Source organism: Syngnathus acus, chromosome 1, assembly GCF_901709675.1.
Source record: "Syngnathus acus chromosome 1, fSynAcu1.2, whole genome shotgun sequence".
Taxonomy (NCBI): domain Eukaryota; kingdom Metazoa; phylum Chordata; class Actinopteri; order Syngnathiformes; family Syngnathidae; genus Syngnathus; species Syngnathus acus.
Window position 1 is genome coordinate 2,082,616 of NC_051087.1, and position 20,965 is coordinate 2,103,580.

At 43.4% G+C, this 20,965-nt stretch overlaps 3 protein-coding genes across 3 annotated transcripts; 1 reads left to right on the plus strand and 2 right to left on the minus strand.

Moving 5' to 3' along the window:
- Positions 1–303: 303 nt before the first annotated feature.
- prmt9 (protein arginine methyltransferase 9) lies at positions 304–6,381 on the plus strand. The gene is made up of 14 exons (XM_037258815.1): positions 304–591; positions 1,232–1,435; positions 1,514–1,662; positions 1,855–2,091; positions 2,165–2,332; positions 2,536–2,638; positions 2,732–2,841; positions 2,944–3,136; positions 3,678–3,861; positions 4,489–4,841; positions 4,901–5,223; positions 5,304–5,457; positions 5,520–5,642; positions 5,896–6,381. The coding sequence occupies exons 2-14, from the start codon at positions 1,235–1,237 to the stop codon at positions 6,115–6,117; spliced, it is 2,520 nt and encodes an 839-aa protein (XP_037114710.1). The 5' UTR covers positions 304–591; positions 1,232–1,234; the 3' UTR covers positions 6,118–6,381.
- Positions 6,300–9,695, minus strand: tmem184c (transmembrane protein 184C). The gene is made up of 10 exons (XM_037262533.1): positions 9,221–9,695; positions 8,798–8,928; positions 8,698–8,734; positions 8,418–8,623; positions 8,279–8,353; positions 8,114–8,207; positions 7,915–8,027; positions 7,729–7,828; positions 7,451–7,622; positions 6,300–7,355 (listed from the first exon to the last, which is right to left on the minus strand). Exons 1-10 carry the CDS (start codon positions 9,335–9,337, stop codon positions 7,051–7,053), a joined length of 1,350 nt encoding a protein of 449 aa, XP_037118428.1. The 5' UTR covers positions 9,338–9,695; the 3' UTR covers positions 6,300–7,050.
- A 1,321-nt stretch (positions 9,696–11,016) lies between these two features.
- On the minus strand, positions 11,017–19,710 carry ednraa (endothelin receptor type Aa). The gene is made up of 8 exons (XM_037262663.1): positions 19,492–19,710; positions 18,006–18,477; positions 15,989–16,116; positions 14,351–14,549; positions 13,607–13,759; positions 12,815–12,948; positions 12,628–12,736; positions 11,017–12,525 (listed from the first exon to the last, which is right to left on the minus strand). The coding sequence occupies exons 2-8, from the start codon at positions 18,432–18,434 to the stop codon at positions 12,388–12,390; spliced, it is 1,290 nt and encodes a 429-aa protein (XP_037118558.1). The 5' UTR covers positions 18,435–18,477; positions 19,492–19,710; the 3' UTR covers positions 11,017–12,387.
- Between the last annotated feature and the right edge of the window lie 1,255 nt (positions 19,711–20,965).

Consider the following 20,965-nt stretch of genomic DNA (forward strand, 5'->3'; position numbering starts at 1 on the left):
TTTTTAACGTTCCTTGTCATTTAGTTGATAAAATGGGTTTTGACTAGAAATAGAATTCAGACTAGAATTTATTTTATATGTCGCTCACCAGATTACATAATTTTGCCATTTCTGGACAAGGAATAAAAAAAATATTGATTGATTTTTAGAAGAGGGTATTTAAGGTCTTAATGCACTCCAATAGAGTAAATTAAAGTCATTGAACATATTGAATTAAAATCCACACAATAGTTTAGAAAGAAAAAAAACATGTTGATGCGGAACAAAATTCACCAGTGTGTTTCAAACCCGAGCTGTTTTATCGTAGGACCCAAAGAGCTCAGTTTAGCTCCGATTTACGTAGCCAGTTTATTATTATTTCGGTAAAATCTTACGTAGTGATGCTTTCGTTCCGCTTGTTTTAAGCCGACTGCGAGATGACCTCTTGGAGAAGAAGAATCTTCCGGAGGTTTATTATTAAAGACATTTTGACATGAAGTGTATCTGTAACGTCACCTAAAACGTCATTTGAATGGTTTAATTTTTTTTCCAAACGACAACAAACAAGTACGTCGTTCCTGAGATCATCTTGCTGTGATCTAACCTTTAACGGTATGTCAGCAATAGTGACGCGTGGCGAGATTTTTTTTAAATTAATTAATGGGCATGACGAATAATTCACATAATTTGTCATCAAAACATTACTTGTTCTTTACAGCATCTCATTTTTGCAGTCTGTCCACGCCAGAGTGTTGCACTCGGAAAAATTACGAAATAATGATATTTTAAACAAAACAGCAGCATTGCAGTGTGTTCTAATGTATTGTCTGCCCGATTCTTAATATTGCAAGAATAAACATCTAGAGGAATACTATATCACTGGATGAATACTAAGACAAAAAAGTTACCTAATAAAGTGAAAAAATAAACAATGAATTGCAAGTATTAAGTTGAAATGTCTTGAGAAAATAATTCATAATGTTCATATTCTCACGATTTTACTAAACAAACAGCAAGAAATTATATGGTTAAAATATTTAAAAAAAAAAAAAACTTTTCCATCCTGAGAATATAAGTGATGTTTACAAGATGAACAGCAAAATAGTTAATAGTATTACGAGAATAAAATGGGGAAATTATGAGAAAAATTTACAAAATTATTGTTCATTTTATTAACAAGATAGAAATATTAGGATTGCTAGATGCAACATTTTTTCAGAAAATCAAAACTATCATTTCGATTTGTTTACAGGGGATGCCTAATGCCAGCGCAAGGCCAAAGCACGGTGGCAGGAGGACCCGAAGACGGCGCCGAGAGGACCCGGCAAGGAATCAACTGGTGTCCAGCTCGCTGGAAAGCGCCCAGCAGTGCCTCTTCAGTCAAGACTATGGGCCCGCATTTGTGCACTACCTCTTGGTCCTCAACCTGGCACCAGAGTTCAAGGACTTTGCTAAGGTAATGTCTCTGAGCGCTCTGCTAAAAAAAAAAATCATAGATTTTCTAAATAAAATGTCTCGCTTGGTTTTCTTGCAGGAGTCCTTTCGCTTCACACTCTTTAAGTGGGCCGAGGAGCTGGACTCGGCAGGCCGCATTCAGGACCTGTTCGGCTGCTACGAGCAAGCGCTGGAGCTCTTCCCTGCAGATGAGGTCATTCTAAACAGCATGGGCGAGCACCTCTTCAGGTATGCTCTCCATTTGAATGTCCATGCAACGTACCAACTTAACACCCTTAACCTGCATGTTAAAAAAAAAAAGTTAATTGGTGCACTTGGAAAATAAACGATTGCCTGAAATCTCGCATGATGTGAAATTGGGGCTTAATGCCGCTCCCAGTCAAAGTTATGTGTTTTCATTATTATTATTTTTTTTTCCAGAATGGGCTTCCGAGATGAAGCGGCGGGCCATTTCTTCAAAGCCCTGAAGCTGAAGCCGGACTTCTCAGAGGCCAGGGAAAACTTCTACCGTGTGGCCAACTGGCTGGTGGAGCGTTGGCACTTCCTGATGCTCAACGACCACGGCCGCAACCGCAAGTACCAGCAGGCCATCCAGAAGGCGGTGCGTGGCGGTTGCACCACCGTGCTGGACATAGGTACCGGCACGGGGATCCTCGGGTGAGAAATGGACGCTGTTGTCTGCTTTGTGTGACGTCGTCTTTCCTTATCGCTAACGTGTCTTCATTGTTAGCATGTGCGCTAAGAAGGCGGGGGCCGCCGAGGTTTACGCTTGCGAGCTTTCCAAGACCATGTACGAGCTGGCTTGCGAGGTGGTGGCCGCCAATGGGATGGACGGAGGCATCCGCATCCTCCACATGAAGTCCTTGGAAATGGAAGTGCCAAAGGACATCCCGCATAGGTACACGCAGGGGAGTTCACGCCAGGATGGCCATCTATCTCACGGGGGCGGCCATTTTGTCGCTTACTTTAGCTGCGCATCACCAGCTAATAGGAGAATTCGTATCTCAGTATAGGAAAACTAAATTTAAATAAATAAATAAATAAAATAAGAATCGCTCCCTCCTAAATCGCAGCACTCCATTTTCTTTGTTGACCTGCCAGGGTTTCGCTGGTGGTGACGGAGACGGTAGACGCCGGCTTGTTTGGAGAAGGCATCATCGAGAGCCTCATCCATGCCTGGCGCCACCTGCTGCTGCCTCCGCAGGTAACAACAAAAACAGTCATGGAAGGACAGTAATGGCTGCCACTTTGCAATGTAGCATCGAGTCACGTTTTTTTTTTTTTTTTTTTTGCATAGAGGGGTGAGGCTGCATCCCGAGACCCTTCTGCGACTGGGCGGGTCATCCCCGCCAGTGCTACTGTATTCGCCATGGCTGTGGAGTGCCTGGAGATCCGGCGACATAATAAGTATGTTGGTTTTACGGCTTTAAACACATAGACTTTCTCTCTATGGACAATAATGGCCGCAAATGCTGATAAATACAACCATTTTTGTTTGTTTTCATTCAGGCTTTGCGTGTCCGACGTCGGCGGTCTTTCATTGGCGGCAGCTGAGCACCTGCGCAGTCCGGTGAGCTGCAGCACCGAACCGGACGACTCCATGGAACCGTACACCACCGAACGACTCAGCAGGCTGCCCGGAGGCTACTCGGCCCTCACCGAGCCGCTCACCGTGCTCCACATCGACTTCAACCACGTGCAGGCGAGCTGAGATTTGAACACTAAATTCACTCATTGATTTTACAGGTGACGATGCTTAATAAGTCCCCGTGAGCTCTTTTGTTTTCTGCCCTGTCTCTCCCGGAGCCAAGGATCTAACGACTCCACCGGTTAATAATCAAAACCGTAATTAATTCTCTGCCGTTGGTCTCCTGGAAGCAAAACATTTTGCATCATAGGCGGCCTGAAGGGATTGCCTCACTCATTAGCTCCTACCCGACTTTATTATTAACAAGTTTATCATGCAAGCAGGCAAGCGCAGACGCCGTCGTTGCCGGGCAATTGGACTGCAGACAAGCCAAGCTAATTTATTCAGATCCTTGTCACGCACATAACTTGTTTGAGAGGGGATATAGAAGGAATAAATTAGAGTGAAGTTGTTTTTTTGGTCGGTGAAACTTCAGTTCGGAAAACTAAACCTAGACGTAGCTTCATCAGTACAATTTACGAAATGCTTTGAATTGAATTAGATTTTATGAAATTATATTTTTGTCATAAATAAGAATATTGTCTGCTTTCGGCAGGAGCTGGAGGGGCTGAGCTCCAGGCCGGTGCAGCGGGTGCACCTGCCGGTGGTACGGGACGGCGAGTTGGATGCGCTGGCTGTGTGGTTCCAGTTGCACCTGGATGAAGAAAACAGCTTGTCAACGGGACCCCACGAGGACACCTGCTGGGAGCAGGCCATCTACCCCGAACACACGAGCAAGGGTAAGACAAAAATGTATTCAGTGCACAGTGTCGAATTATAAGATAAGTGAGGGAAGAACTCCAAGGGGCAGAGGATCGCGCCAAGGGGTGTCTCACATCAGTTCGATCGATATTAGCGCTAATAAATTGCTGGTTTTCTATCCGCCAAGCATTTCCACATGTAATCACTAGAGGGCGCCGTTTCATCACTTATGACGCTTAGAACACAACGGCGCTAATCGAGTCAGACACGCAGCTCGTCATCCTCCAGACGGCGGCTGACTCGATTGTCGTCGCTGCTGTCACGGGAATCCGTCAACATCCACGTCCGTCAGCTCCATCCGCTTCTTTCCGTCCGCTGTTATCTGTGCTCCGTGATCGGCTTTGACACTCTTTAGCGATCATGAAATATGCATTTTGCTCTCCACTTGACATGAAGACGTGAACAGATGTTACTCCTGAAGGAGTCCCCCGCCCCCCTGTGCCTTTGACTCTCATCGCTCTCCTTCCGCTCCCGTTTCATTTACAATTCCATCATCACCTCAGTCAACACTTGAGCTTGATGTTGAACTTTTTTTTATTATACTTTTTATCATACCACTAACTGTAATATTATAACTCTAATTGAGGTTTTTTTTCCCCTGTCAGGTTTTGTCCTAAAAAGCGGCGATGAACTGATCGTAGAAGTGTCCTGCCTGGACGCCTACCTGAGGCTTTGCAGCGTGGCTGTCCTACGAGGCGGTCAGGAAATATCTCTGAGCATGTTTCCGGACCCTCGCGACGCCGGCGACTTTGCCCCCAATGCGGAAGCGGAACTGTGCAGTGCCCTGGCGTCACTCCAAACACGGCAAAACCAAGACGTCTGCATGCTGGAGTGCTCGGAAATGGCGCTCTTGAACAATTCCGACTACCATCGGAGCTTTGCCGCCGCCTTGTCTAAGCTCATCAGCCGCTTGAAGGCCCAATCTCAAAACCTGGAGGCCTCCGCTGATGTCTTGAAGGTATGGAATTTGATTTGGTGAGATTCCAGGTTGAGTAATATTTATGTCCAAATGTGTAGGAACCCTGCCCCGCGGACCCTCTGTACGTTTTGGACGTGTCGGAAGGCTTCTCCATGCTGTCCCTCATCGCTGCCAGCCACGGCGGAGTGAAGGCCTACAGCTCGGTGGAGAAGCGCAAGCAGCAGGACGTGCTGGAACGCCTGGCGCGCGCCAATCACGTTCCCGAGGGGAGTTTAGAGTTCTGGCTTAACCACGGCGAGGACGAGCAGGGGGCGCTGCAGAGACCCTCGCGTGAGAAACTTTGGAGCGCCATCTTCTTGGATTGCGTGGAGACGTGTGGGCTCGTCAGGCAGAAGCTGATGGAGAAGGCGTCTCTGGCCAGGTGAGGCAAAACGAAAAGTCCGACTCAGGTGTGCATATATGCAAATCTTTGGTTGAATTTCCATATTTGTATTTCCAAAGATGTCTGCTGGAGCACGGCGGTCGCGTCTTCCCGCACAAAATGGTGGTGCTTGGTGTGTTGGTGGAATCAGACACGCTGCTGCTGGAGAGCGCCGTCCAGGGCCGCGAAGCCACGCTCGGCTTCAACATCGCGCCGTTCATCAACCAATTCACTGTGAGTAGCCAGAAAATCCAATTCTGTACAAGCCAATCAATCAATAATGTGTTGTGTTTCAGGTGCCGGTCCACGTGTTCCTGGATTTCTCCACGTTGGCGTGTCGACACCTCAGTGAACCGACAGAGCTCTTTGTTCTAGACCTCATGGATGCTAACGCTAACTATGAGGTCAGAGAAATCCAGGTGGGTTCCAAACAAGGTTCTGGAAGGTGTTGTTTTTCAAATCCCTCCGTGTAAACAAAATATAATATAGTACCCGCTTAGCTGGCAGCTAGCGCAAGAAGCTAAATTATTACCGTGACCCAAAAAAGATTTTGGATTTAATGAAAAAATAATCATACAAAAATAAAGACATAGAATAAAGTCCAGACGAATAAGAGCCAATTCAAAGTTTTTTTTATTTATCGAAACTTGACAATGTGACTGCTCTCTCCAGGTCCAGGTAACGTCATCGGGCAGAATCACTGCAGTGCCCTTCTGGTACGACATCCACCTGGACGAAGATACTCGAGTCAGCACACTGGCTCCAAACTCTCACTGGAAGCAGGCCGCCGTGGTCTTGCAGCGCCCCCACTTGGTGGCAGCTGGGGAGAGAGTCCGGCTCACCGTCAGGCTCCGCAACAGCAGCATCTCCATAGAGGTGCGAAAAGACGAGTGATGTTCCAACAGTGTGGCCATGACCAGTGTTATCTGGTAGGTTGACTGTTTTTAAATAGTGCCGTTTGGCCTTTTAATGTCACGTCCTTGTTTAAAACCAGCAACAAAAATCTACATTTTAATAATAAATACAGAAGGGAAAATATCAACATTACTGTCTTATTAGAAACAAACCACAATTAGTGCTTTATTGTTGGTTTTATTGAGAGAAAAAAAAGAAAGCTGTGGAAGGCATTAGAATTAATGGCCACACTCAAAAAGGCAAGAATGTTTTAGACATACATGTATTTTTTCAAGCAGTTAGAATCTTATGAGAACTTTTTTGTCAAAATATTTGTCTTTCACCCCCCAGGATTGTAGTTTTTAATTTAAAAAAAAAAAACTTGGTTTGCAACAAAGTTGCTTTTTTCAGTAAATGTAATTTTAAAATATATTCTTAAAGAGAAAAAAAACCTGAAACTGGTATCATATATGAACAGCCCTATTTTTTAAAATGATTTTTTAATTATCATAGTTCATTGTCAAGTCTTATTTTCTCATTATTTTTGCCTTGCCTACTCCAAGAAAATATATTTGAAAGAAAGAAAAAAAAAAAAGATTTCTCATAACATTCCGCCTTCATTTTTGTAGTGTCATTATTAGTGTGCCTTCTCAGGTTGGCCCTTCAACATTCTTACATGACGTTTCAAACATAACAACCAGTAATTTGACACTATATGTGTGCGTATCCCTGCAAATGAGGCTAACCGGCTAAGGCGCTATTGCTTGAGAATGTGACTAGAAAGTCTCTTCATGAGATGCAAGTCCACTGCGATCCAACATAAGATGAAGTTAAGTGTCATTTCCTCACAGAACATTCTTAGAGCTGTCATGTTATTGATTGCCACAGTTAGCAATGTAATTGGGTCCCGCCCATTCATTAGCGATGACTCTTCTAAGTGATGACGATCAGATCCGCTTGGGCTGGCTCTTTGGCTCCGCCGTCACCGCCCGCGTCATCATCACTCGCGTCATCATCGCTCGCGTCACTTCTGACTTCTTGTCCGAGGCCGGCGGGAGCCGACGCAGAGTGGGGTGTCTGCCCCATGCCCTGGTAATGCCCCCCGGGCGACGGCGGATCAGATGCCACCTCGCCGATGGCGTCCTGGGAAGCCGAGGTCGAGAGGAGGCCAGAGCGCTCGCCGGAGCTCTGCGCCTCGCCGAAGTACGGCTTCCGGGGGCGACCCATTACTGTCCGGCCTGTCGAATAATAATAATCAGCAATAGACAAGCAAACTGACTGTCATGTTAACTGACTTCATAACAACAATGACTACGTTACGAGACTAACTGACCGACGTTGCGGACTTGTTCCGAGATGTCGGCCCTGACGTCGGAGACGTCCCACATGGCCATGAAGGAGTCAAAGCAGGAGCCCTCCTCGGCCTCCTGGATGTAAGGCTTGTACGTGAAGCTTACGTGATGAGCTATGGCCGCCAGGAACATCTCCACACAGATCACAAAGTCCTGAGAGAGGAAAAGCGTTAGGCCAAACAGTCGCGGGAACAAACAATCGAAGCGATAAACCACTTTAACCGACAACAATGGAGAAAAAGTATCTTGATATGTTCACCTGTAGCCCGGTGGCTACGGCCTCCACGGTTTGCCAGTCCCACGTGCGTTTCTCTGAGATGATGCCCACCTTCACCAGTAAGGCGATGAGCACAGCTTGCCTGCAAAATGTTCGTTAAAAAACACTGTTGCGACAGCACCCTGAATAAAATGATGTTAAGCTTGAAAAACTCTTGAAAGTATTCACCAAAAGGAGACGAACACCACCATTTTAACACACAGGAACTTGCCCACCGGCTTGATGGGACGCAGCTCCTCTCGTAGGGCCCTGTAGAACAGCACCAGGCAGTACATGGCAAACTGGATAGACACAAGATTGACATCATCTACAAATGACTCATGATATAATATATAGGAATGATTCATACAAAAAATATTAAAAGTACCAGCTGTGACATGTTGTTGACAATAACCAGGTAGGTCCAAGCGTTAGTGGAGCTGAAGTTGCCTTCGTCGTACACTTTGCATAGTTGACAGATGCTACCGAGGATAAATAGAAGCTTTAAAACCAACAAATAATATATTTTAAAAAATATAGACGCATCGCTTACAGTGCAATAACTGTCGTGACAGGTCGAACCACCGTGTACTGCAAAACTCCCAGCTTGCATCTTAATAGCAAAACTCTTTGGAGGAAAGAAAACACATCTGTAAATTGAAATGTTAGCCGCTAAGCTAAAGTCAACTCACTCTCCCATGGGCCAGGGTGGGCAGCAGCAGAGAGGCGGGAGATGCTTCTGCTGCTCTTGGACCTCCAGCATCATGACCAAGCTGGGGTACTGATTCTCCAGGTAGTTGAGCAGGAAGGTCATGAAGTTGTAGATCACGTAGGCCTCATAGCACTCGCGACACGTGTCCACATAAATAGCGATGTGGGGATATTTCAGGGCAATCCACTGCAGAGGTTTTAGAAAATAATATGACGTGTTATCTTTTTGACTGCTACTTAACTAGTACTTTAATAACTTACACTGTCCAAGCTGTAGATTGGCACCATCCACAGTATTCTAGAAACAAATCAGGGAAGAGTTAAAAAGTATTTCAAGGACAATGTTAAACTGCTTCTTTACCTGATGATAGGTTTTTGAAGCTCAGGTTGAGTGTAATGAACCAGATGCTGCAGAATGCCCCATAATGATATGGGGATAGTCATGAAGACAAATATCCCGGCTATGAACCACGCCTTGTTATGAGTGCCAACCTACAGTAATGCAAATAAAAATAATAATTACTCCTCTGAAAAGCCCAATACTGTACCAGTATGGTACCCAAATAATGTTTAAAACAATCAGAACAGGTGACAAAAATGCCATTCATTTTAAACCCCTTTAAAATACACCATATGTAATAAAAACTTTGTTTCATGACAATTACAAATATTTAACATTACAATGACATATAGCAATCGTTTTTTTCAAATGAACCAATCAGTATATTTGTTTTACACGTGTGAAATGCCCCATAATGCAGCGCTCAGGTAATGAGGGACTCACCTCCGACTTCTGAAGTTCCCAAACGCACAGCGGCAGGACCACAAGAAGCAATAAAATATACAACAAAACCACCAGGGGACGAATCCATCTTCTCCAATTCCCGCAAGAACAAGGCATTGTGACATAAAGACAAGTTACCAAAAGCTTCCTTGTACCCAGGTGAGTAAAAGTCGTTGTTTTCGTTACGAAGACATGTTAATTGTCAACTCGTGATTTAAATTTACCCCAGCCGAGTGGCTAGGCTAGTGTTAGCTCGCTAGTAGTTTTGCCATGTAAACAAATGACGTGCGTGCCCGTATTATAATAGCCGGTTGAAAGCCTCTTGGTCTTTAGCACATTGTGAAACGCTATCCTCAAAACAATCCAAATTGAGCTCATTTAAATCATCTTAACTCTGTTGCTTTTCTTTGGTGGCAAGCCTCAAAGTTTACTTGTTTCCTTCTGTTGGCCACTTTTCCGCTTCCGGGTTTAGCTCCCTTACAAGCTAAGGTGTGATTGGTTGCATTGTTTCTGTAGGCCAATCGGTGAAGAGCGTTTTACAGGAGGCTTTGGATAGTTTGATTGTGATGCGCGCTCGCCACTAGATGGCGATGTTCATTAACATTTGCTAATCAGTACAGGGAGTTTGCTTTTGGCTTTGGAAATGAACATCTTGGAGATAAAAAAATAAATAAATCTCATGTTCCTTTCTACTTAATAACTACCAGATTTATTCTGAACCTTTTGATGACCAAATTGATGATAATGCAAGCATCTGCTTTCCAAGGAGGAGACTAAATCATCTTAAAATGCTTTTGTAGTCATAATTTAATTAAAATAGTGTTTGGGTTAAATGTTGACACCCTTTACCTGCCACACCAGGGTAAAAATTATCCTGTTTGATCATAAATGTCATTAAAACTTAACACCACTGATAATCCTGCATTTCTCACCCCCAAATGTTTGTCTATTACGAATTGTACGACTTTCAAGGTTCTTACTGCGTGCAGCATGTTTGTCTTCACGAGAGTCAGAACTTTTTCTTCCCTTCGCACCCACCCACTCGGTTGTTTCCAGACAGATTGTTCATGAATGTTTGACTTTCTCCTTTTGGCTTTTTATGAATAAGACATTGTCTTTGCCACGAGTCACTCGAGCGAATGGATGCCTCCGAGGGACGCTCGGGCAGGGGAAAGCCACCGGGGTTAGTGTGGATAAACATATGTCACGTTTAATCACAGCCGAAAGGTGTTTTAGCTTAAAGGATGTGGCGTCCATCCAGATTTTTTTTCTTTTCATGCAAAGTGTCTCTCACAGGAGCGCTGAGAATAATTCTAGAGCTGTTCAATACTATTATTTTACCGATCTATAGTACTCAGTTGAATTTCATTTAACAAAAATATTGTGCACAGTATCGCGGCAACGATTGTCTTTCTCTTCTATCGAGTTAGATGCAAGTCGATCGAGCCTTGAGCTTTTCCCAAGGTTGCATTTCACGTTTTCTTTCTGACCATAAAGATAATGTTTACGAAGCAAACATTCCCGCCACGTCGCGCTGAGAAAGGACAAGATCTTAAAATCTCCCCATTGATCCTGCTTTTGGCAACACATGTGACAATTGAGTTACGAGTCTCAAATTCCCACATCCTCTGCGAACGGAGATCAGGAAGCCTTAGGGCCTCGGCGGTCACAGCGGGTCATGGTGTGCTTGCAATCACTCCCAGACGTCTTTTTCTCACACATTCCAAACGGGGAAACGAGCCCTCCTTGTGACTCCCCCCGAGGAACCTATATTAGCACAGGCTGGGGAAATAAACTCGCGTTGCAGGACCTGCCTTTATTGAGAGAAAAAGTGATGCTAACGATGTTAGCAATGGCAGCGTCTGTACATATTTGGACGGTCCTTCTGTAAACTTTGAAAAACACTTCAACTTAAGATACACATGTAAAACACTCTTACAAAAAATCTCACCAAAAAATGTTTTAGAAAATAATTTTCACAAAAGAACTGAATTTGACCTTCGCTAAAAAGTGCAAACAAGAACCAAACATTGAACAATTGGACGGGTGCGTTTAGATCTTTCGAGACACTAAAGTTCAATTATAACGTATATTTACTCTTAATACAAGGCAAGAATACTTCTTTGGTAGCAAATGGTGATGCAATGGGGGAATACATGCCAAGAAGTAGACATTAGCTTTCTGTATGTCACAGCTAGCTAGCTGCTACCTTAGCATAATAGCTCATTAGCGGGCATTTAGGGTTATTATTTGTTATTTTATTTTTTATATTATTTTTTAAAGAAATGTTTTCATTTGTATTACAATTTGATAGTTGGACAGAGCTCAACTAGTTGGTTTTAGTTGTGAGGCTAAACTAGATTACCACGATGTTTACTCTATCCTCACCGAATAAGTACAACCTTGTAACTTCAAGTCAACAAATCGATAATGTGCTCATTCATGAATAAGTAAGCCCTTATTAAAAAAAAAAAAAAAGATAAGAATTATTACGACTTTCACTGTTCATCTGCCTTTGTCGTTGATTAATATTTACTAATACTGCCACTGTACATCTGCCTTTGTCATTGATTAATATTTACTAATAATGCCACTTTATAAAAGTGGACATACTAGATGTACATGTTTTGTGGATTACGTGATCATAAATATCGTTGATATACTTTCAGCGTCGCTTGGTTCGGAGAGGAAATCTTTCCTATGTACTTTCTGTGACCGTTTGTTTTTGAAATATTCACGATGCCGAGCCACTTTAAGCTCAAAAGTTGACACAATGAGGCTAAATGAATAATGAGTACATCCACGGGCGTGTTCGATGGAGAATTAATCGTCACTAACACGCTTTCCTGTTTTCCGACTCCCGGGATGGACGCGAGCGCTCGTCTCCCGTCATTTCCTCTGACAGCTGGTTGTCTTCTTTTCCATTGTGTCGCGTCGTCATGCTAATTTTTATTTTTTCACTGGAACCGTGACGCTAATTCGCAGTTCAAATGCATCCGGTGACTCGAAGTCCTTCAGGCAACTTGCCCGTTCCTTTGAAACCTTCTTTCCTTGGTGCCTCTACCAGTTTCATGCAAGGCCGTGTCGGTAGTCCTGGTATATTTCTGAAAAAGTCTGATAATGATGCATATATTTTGCAAGGCTAATACTGTTTGAGCGCCGAACGTTCAGTCGCTGTCTTTCCGTAGGCTGCGGTCGGGGAGCAGGTTGTTGGGCTCGGGGCTTTTGCACTGGACGCTGGTGCCGTTCATTGCTCCGATGCTGCTTAGCTGGCTATCTGAGTAGCACCAGCAGCACAAACACGACTGCGAGGAACATGTGGAGAAAGTAGCGCATATGTCGTTAGCGCTGTGTCAAACAAAACACATACGTTTGCCGTTTACTGTATGTCGGAGGAAGTACGTTACCTTAAAGCAATTTTTGAACTTTTTGCTAACAAAGTAGAGGATGATTGGGTTGATGCAGGAATTGATTGTTGCGAGGTTGATGCTTAGGTAGTCCATTACCAAAAGGAAGCTGGAATAATAGTAAAACGCCGTCAGTAGAAGTTTTCACTTGCAAGTCAAGAGTATATTGTGAACTTCTCCGACTTACTTGAACAGCTCGCAACGCGTCTGGTCATACTGGGAGTACACAGTCTTCTTCAGGATTCTGCTGAGGTGGAGCGGGAACCAGCAGAGGGCGAATATTAGGACCAGGCAGAAGACGGCCTTGGCCACTTCCCTTCTCTGCAGCGAGGGGGAAAAAAAAAATATCGTGACGTTTTCCATTAGAGCGGAGAGGTGTCTTAATAGCAAAGAAGCTAGCGAGAGACGAGCAAATGGTCCATTAAGAGTTCTGCGTTGAAACACTCCGGTGCTTTGACGATCCAAAGCTTTGCCCTACCAAGATGTTTATTTAATAGCGTATGTTAGCTCACCACCTTTTTTGATTTTACTTTGGCTTAACATTTATTTATCTTATCTTGGTACTGTAGCTAGCTATCAAGATCGCTATCCCACAACTTATCGCTTGTTGTTTATCTCACAAGATATCCACTGTATTTATCTTGCCACTAATTTATTGTGTCTTGACATATTGAACTACCATGCTAATGCTATTTTGAAAGCCATCGCTCAACCGACATATCTTGGTATCAATCTTACGATCTACCGAGCTAACTATATTGCGAGCTAGCTATTTCTGAAGCCACCCATCTTGCGTGCTATCTACTTTCTCTGTGTACACCAACACCTTCTTCCTGTTTACATTCTCGCACTCCCTTGACGCATTTTGGTTTGCTTAGATTATCTTATTTTCACCTTGTATGAAGTAAACGAATCTCTGGAGCGGAGTTAGCAAAAGTCAAAGGGTCAGAAAGAAGGTTCTGGAATGAATCGGTCCCACCTGTTTGAGGTGCTCGGTCAGGGCGATCCGCAGGCTGCCGTTCCTGTTGTTGAGCATTTCGCAGGTCATCAGCGCATAGAAGATGGCCGTGCAGGTCAGCGGGACGCAGAAGTAGAAACCGAACAGCCACCAGTCTTTCGCATCCCTGTAGACCTGGAAAGAAACATTCGTCTTAGTTATGGGCTACCGTTGGGGAAACTATTATTAGTCATTGTCGTACTGCTAAAGGAGGCACAAATGATCACACTCTGTACTTTTTAACATTGACAGAGAAAGGAATCCAGTGTACAGTAGGGAGTAAATATGAACTCGACTTCAGTACAGAAAGTTTTTGTACTTTAGCACTGCAGCAGTCAGCTCTAAGGCTTGTTCCTTTCCTTTATCTTTTTTTTTACTTTTGATGCCGGTTTGTTGTTTGTACTGTCTAAGAGTGATTGCTCCATTAGGCTGCATGTGGATTAAATCTGCACCTGGCCTCAGTTTTTTTGTGGCTTCAGGTTTCAGGACTTGGCCTGTAATCAATTATGTCCTTGGGAGGAAAAATCAACAACCTGCAATCAACTCAAAAACTAAACATAGTATGTGGACCCCCCAATCCAAACATACAAGCAGGTGTGCCTCTTATCTTCTTTTAAAATTCTAGTCAAAACAAAAGTTTTGGGACACTTTCCATATGACGAAGCACGTCTTCACCCCGAGTCAAAGCCAAACAGTGCAAATGATAAACGCGGGATGACGTCTTACCACCATGAAGTCCGACTTGGGCTGCAGCATGCAGGTGTGCAAGGTCTTATTGCGGTAGTCGGAGTGGACTATGTCAAAGCCGACGGCTTCGGGGATGGCCAGCACCATCGACAGGACCCAAATGGAGAGGATCTCCATAACGGTTAAGAGTGGGATCCCGACACCTTGCACCCGACTCCAAGACGCCACGGCTCTGTACCTGCCACATGAGAAGAAACAAGGATCTGATTTTAGCTTCCTGTCCAAATATGTCCTGAAGCTAGTCTGCGCATTTCAATGGATATCAGACATAGCTTTTTTTTTTCTTTTGTGCTTGCTATCCTTGAAGCTAGCGATAACGTAAGCTAGCTATCTCTTGAGCTACAACAGTAGATAACGATTGTGCTAACTATTAAGCTAGCTAAAGAAAAAGCTGTTGCTTTAGCTATTTTGCTAACTACAGTGCTGTCTATCTGAATCCATATTATTTCCTTATCAGCTGTATATCAATATCTATCTACAGGATATTCTTATCAAGCCATAACTCTCCACATCTATATCCTTCTATATTTCTCTCGCTCTCTCTGTCTCTATAAACGGCAGCGCACCAAGCAGCAGCACCATAAACTGTCGAGTCAGCACGGCCCCATCAAACTTTCAAGAATCCATGCGGAGAGATGATCAATTGTTTATTTAAAATATCTAATATTTATTTACGTGCCGCCGCCGAACAGACCCCGGCCTCCATCTTTGGCGGAGACGCCCGTCGGCTTGTTTGCTTGTTTGTTTCATTAATAGAAACGCGCTTGTCGAAAATGTTTTAGTAAAATCACACATCAAGATTTCATGGACAAAACAATATATTTTTCATGGCGCGTTTGAATCTCGCTGTTCGACAACATGGCACCATGTATATTTTACGACACGCTAAATGAATCCGTCCCTTTTTTCCTCATCATCCTCTAATATTGAAATATACAACTACACATATTTATATTTGAAAGATAAAAAGAAAGTCGAAGCACACAGAAAAATACTCAAGTACAGATATCTGAAAATTCTGCTCAGTGTGTGTGTTCCAATTATATCGACTCCATCTTTAATTTCCTGGGGACTTCCAATAACCATGACCTTAAACTAACCCTCCCTCCATCGTTTTTTATCGAACCAATTTTTGCAAAAACAAGCTCTCAAACGCGTCCTCTCTGTTTCCCATAATAGAAGGTCGTTAAACGAGAGCCTCAGAGAGCCTCTTATCTCGCCCGTTGTGTCTGCCGCACTCGGCCGTCATTATTGTTTCCATCGGCTTATTTCTATTAACGACCACGAGCAGAGTGGAACCTCACCGTATGCGCTCTTAAGACCGCTTTGGACGCTATACGTTACATCCGATATGCAATTTTCATGTACTTAATGTTGCAAAAATAGCCTGCCATTAATCAGTAATGGAAGTTTCCAATGAAAACAAAACGATCATGAATCATCCTCCACATGATAATGTACAATTAGTCCGAGGTTCCTGAAAAGTGATGACCTCCACATAAATAAATAAAAAATCACGATTGCTCCCCTCTTTAAAACTCCACAGACTGAAATTGACCTGTTAAAAATTGAAGAAAATATTTAAATATAATAATTTTCTTCTTTTGTTAAACTGACCTGTCAACGCTGAGGGCACACAGGTTCAGGACGGTGATGCCCACTGAGGCCTTCTGCAGGAAGGGAACCAGCTTGCAGAGGAACAAGCCAAAGTTGCTGTCGTAAAATGGCCAGTCTGTTGCCAGTAGCTGCAGAAGAAAAAGACGAATCGCAAAAATAACTTTAAATCCTGGGACGAACCGTGTAATCGGTAAATTGATGTTAATTAACTGTAATCGGTGTTGAATTGTTCATCTTAAAAGGAAGGTCAGTCGTTTGCAAATTGTATTTTATTTGACTTTATTACGCAATATTTAGTGAGCTTTTTTTGCATCCTGTACTTGATAAACACGCATCATCAAAAAAAAACAACTAAATGTAATAAAAACAAAACTGACGAATCGTTTTTGAAAGATTAAAAACTAATAAAAACTAACGAAAAAAAAAGTAATCCCAAATAATTTGCACTGAAAACGAGTTAAAATGAAATAAAAAATGAACTATAACGCCAACTCCCAAACCACTTTAACCCAGCGACCTATTTCCCTCTCTTGGCCCTTCCTGCGAGCATAATTGCTTCCCCGTGGCTTCGCCCATTACCGAGCCCACTTTTAATGTCTCATTTGATAGCCTACGCATCCTGTTTTACTGTTCCAAAATCACTTGGCGCTCTCAAAGCCCATCACAGTTAGCGAGTGAAGGCTACGGAGATGCGTACTGGATGTCGTCTTGGCACTTTCCCTTCAAGGGGATACGAGATAAGGGAAGAACCCCACGTTGCGGCTTCCCGGATCCTCCTATTGTTTACGCCAGGTGTTTACGTTTTCCCACAGGCTAGAGGAAAGGCACTCGCGTCACTGTTTTTACTTCACGAGTGCCTTGATTATTTTGGGCTTCGTCATTACAGTTCTAAGGAAGAGGACGTAGAAGAGGCTTTAAAGTAGTGCCGTCGCCATTGTTTGAGCATTGTCTGCTTCCTTTTGTTGCCTCGCACTAAACGGTGCCTTTATCATTTAAAGTGTTATTTCCAACGTCTAGCTTAATGCTATCACACAATACAAAACATCATAGATGAGCTAATAAAACTAGCATCAATCGGATGGGAAGTTACTTTCCCGACCTGCACATTTGAAAAAAATATGTGAATGGACTCGACTAGCTTAATGCTAACACACAATACAAAACATCATAGATGAGCTAACAAAACTAGCTTTAATCTCATGGGAACTTTTCCAACTTGAACATTTAAAAAAAACTATATGTGAATGGGATTGGCTAGCTTAATGCTAACACGCAATACAAAACATCATAGATGAGCTAACAAAACTAGCATCAATTTCATGGGACGTTTCTTTTCCAACTTGCACTTTTGGAAAAAAAAGTGAATAGACATGATACTAATATCAAGAACTGATGTTAGCTAAACACTTGAAGCTGTTAAAGTACCAAGAAACAAATGTGAATTTAACAAAAAATGACACTTGAGTGTTCCTAACTAGCAGAACGTATAGTTAAATCAAACAAGGCTTGAGGGATCAACAAACCATTCCTCTTTTTTTTCCTTGTCTTTCTTTAAAAAAAATGATTTATCTTGCTGGAGTGGTTATTTTCACAAGGCCTCCAGATAAGGATAGTGACTAACGTCCCGGGTCAGCCAGAGGCAACACGCATGTGCGGCCAAATCTCGGATTCTCATGTTTATTTTAGCCGAGCGTATCCCAGCACCTCTCATCACCCGTGTAGCCACACGAGGGGGGCGGGGACAAGATAACGACGGCACAACTGATTGCGCTTTCCCGTCTATTTGCGCCCTACCCCGGGCCATTCCAGTCTGTACTTTTTTTTTAAATTTACTTTGTGTATTTTACTCTTGTTGGGTGGGACGAGACAATACTTTTAGTAAATTAGTTTCGGATCAAAAACAGCGAGTCGGTTTTTCATGGAATCTTACGGATAGGCTAAAAAAAGCAATAATCAGATTTTTTTGTGTGTTTCGCCATTCTAACACTGTCGCGGAAAAATGTGACGGCGACTCTACCTTATATACGTTGATGGGAATGTCGATGACTATGTAGATGAGGTCCCCCAAGGCCAGGCTGGCAATGAGGGCGTTGGGTCCGTTCCTCATGCACTTGTGCTGGTAGATGATCCTCAGCAGGGTGGCGTTGCCCACCAGGCCCACCACAAACACCAGCACGGAGAACACCGTGTTGATGTACTTGAAGTAGTTGTTGATGGAAGTCCTCACCAAGCACATGGGCGGCGGTACGGGGTGCCTTTCCACCGTCGCGTTGGACGCCACCACCGCCGCTTCTTCCGGGTGGGTCGCGGGCCCCGGGCTGGGCCGGAGGGTGGAGGATTGCTGGAGATAGCCCGGCTCCTCAGCTGCGGCGCCGTTTATCTGACACATTCCTCTGGCTGCCACGCAGACCATTAGCAGCAACACACGCAAGGCCGCGTCCCCCATTATGGAACGTCGTCTGCGCTTTGATTCCGCTCCCCGGTTATCACTAAAGAAGAGAAAAGTTTGTTTGTTTAGGAGTTGAAGAATTGTGCATCTGCATGCTGCCAGAACATTAAGGATGATAATGATCCCTCTGATTCTTTTTCAGACCGATACAAGTACTGAACGGTTGAGTCGTCAGTGACACCGATACCAAGTATGGATACTTAAAAAGAACCATTTATTTCTGTACATATACATACTTTGTCAGACATGAATTTAGTTCTAGATCGTAAAACGGCCACAAGAGGGCAGGCGCGAGTACTAATTTTGCAACATAAGTATCGGCCCGATACCGGGTATCAGTACTCGCCCATCCCTCGATTGAACACAAAGCTATTCAGGACTGCAACAATCAAATATTTACTGTTGAAAATTTAAAATCCCTCCCATTTTGGGCAATTGTATATTACGACAAGTATCTAAACGATTAATTGATTGTCAGAAATAATTATCAATTCATTTGACTTTATTGTCCCGAAGGAGCAATTTTGTATGTAATAGTGAAACACAATCAAACAGAAATAAAACACAAACTTATATTTCATAAACTTATAAACAGTAAAATTGTTCTTATTTTATATGAAATTTATACCGGACTGATGCCCTGTCAACAGTCTATAACAAACACTAAAAACTTAAGCTAAAAAGCCATTTTCCTGATGACTCTATTTCCTGTTCAAATCAATTCAGCGCGTCCACATGGGGGCGGGGGGGGGGAGAAAAGGCGACAGACTTTCCCATTTGTCACGTGAAAAGAGTAGGTAAAGTTTTCAAAAGCTGTCAGCTTGACTGCTAAAGCCCTTTGCATCATGTCGCGTCTCCTTCGCCCCCGAGTCGTTCCTGTTTCAAAGTCCCGCCTGTCACCAAGTACACAAAGAACTATTTAGCAGCCAGCCCTTCAAGTAGCATCACAGTTTAGCATCAGCGCCGTGTCCGCCGGGACCCGTGACAGCACGCAAACTGATCTGCGCATCAATAATAAATACAGTTTTTGCTTTTTTTTTTTTCTTCCACCTACCGCTTCTTATAAAATTGTCTGCCGCCCGGCCCCCTCGGAAAGCGTCAGGCAAACTTTCAGCTGAAGCCCCCAGACATCTGTATCACATCACATGAGTAATTAACGCGCTATCAAAGCCGCAGCCGGATCCCCTCTTGGTTTGAGCAAAGGCGGCCGTCTGCTCCGAGGTACCGTCGCATTATGGCTCACTGTTTCCTGTGGAGTGTGTGTGCTCTCTGGTCTATGTGTGTGTGTGTGTGTGAGCACCAGTGAGACACGTTGACTGGGTGGGATAGTAAATCTCCACCTCCCTCTGGTAACAGAGCAGGCCCCCCTTTGGAAGCAAACCCTCTAGTCTACTCAAATTGCAGCTGGATTTAAAAAAAGATATATATCTTATACCTAAAACCTTTTCACTATTTGGAGAAAGCAAAACTAAATTATACAAATAAGCGAAAACCAGAATCTGGACAAATGATGCTCTCAGCCATGACGGATGGACCGAGTGAACTGCTGAGACATTTTAATGGAAGGTAGCACAGGGAGGAAAAGTGCTTCGAGGTCCATTATGGATTTAGAAATGGACCGTTTATTGTGACGTGTACTGAGAGCAGGAAGAGGGCAATAGGCAAAGTCCACCTTTTACAACAAGCGGAAGAGATGAAATATTCCCTCGGTGCCATTATTAAAAAAAAAAAAAAAAATCATGCAGATTAAATATATATATAGCGGTTATAAAAAGTCTACACACCCCTGTTCAAATTCTATGATTTAAGTTAAAAATTAACGGTACCCCCTTACACAAAAGCAGATTTCATCAAGTGTAATTAGATGCTGTAACTTTTGTGTTATTTACCTTTTAAGGGGTGTGGCCTATTTAATGACATCAGCAGCTGGAGTCTGATTGGTCGGTTAATCTGCATGTGAGCGTTACGGCGTGAGTTGTGGTCTTCAGCAGCTCCTTGCGACTGTGGCTTGCCCACGTGTGAGAGCATTACAACACCGAAATGATTTTATATACTTCTTTATTTATTTTTATCGGTTGTAACTTTTTACTTTTGTTCATGGTTCACTTGCAGGCTCTTCTGCCGTCGTCCGATGTGACTCAATTGGGTAATGCCAATATTTACCGGCATTCAAAATGAACAGGATCGTGTCGTCTTTAATTGTACTCATGAATACGCCGTGCCTGCTTAATAAGTCATGGTCATCAGTGGCGAATATTTAATTCATCGGGATGCGAGTTGCAGCCCACCACTTCCCTTTATAAAAATAAATAAATAAATAAAAAATTCTCCAAAGTCCCCTGATTGCTGTGACATTTCAACTTTTAGCGACAGAGCCTTTGTTAGTAAAGCCATTAATATATAAATGATGAAACCTTTACCTGGTCCCCCGTCGACGCCGGCGCCGCAGCAGCTTTCATGTTGTTGTTGTTGTTTGGATGCTAATCGGGTATTAATGGCATTCCGTGTGAACTCCAAGATGGCAGCCT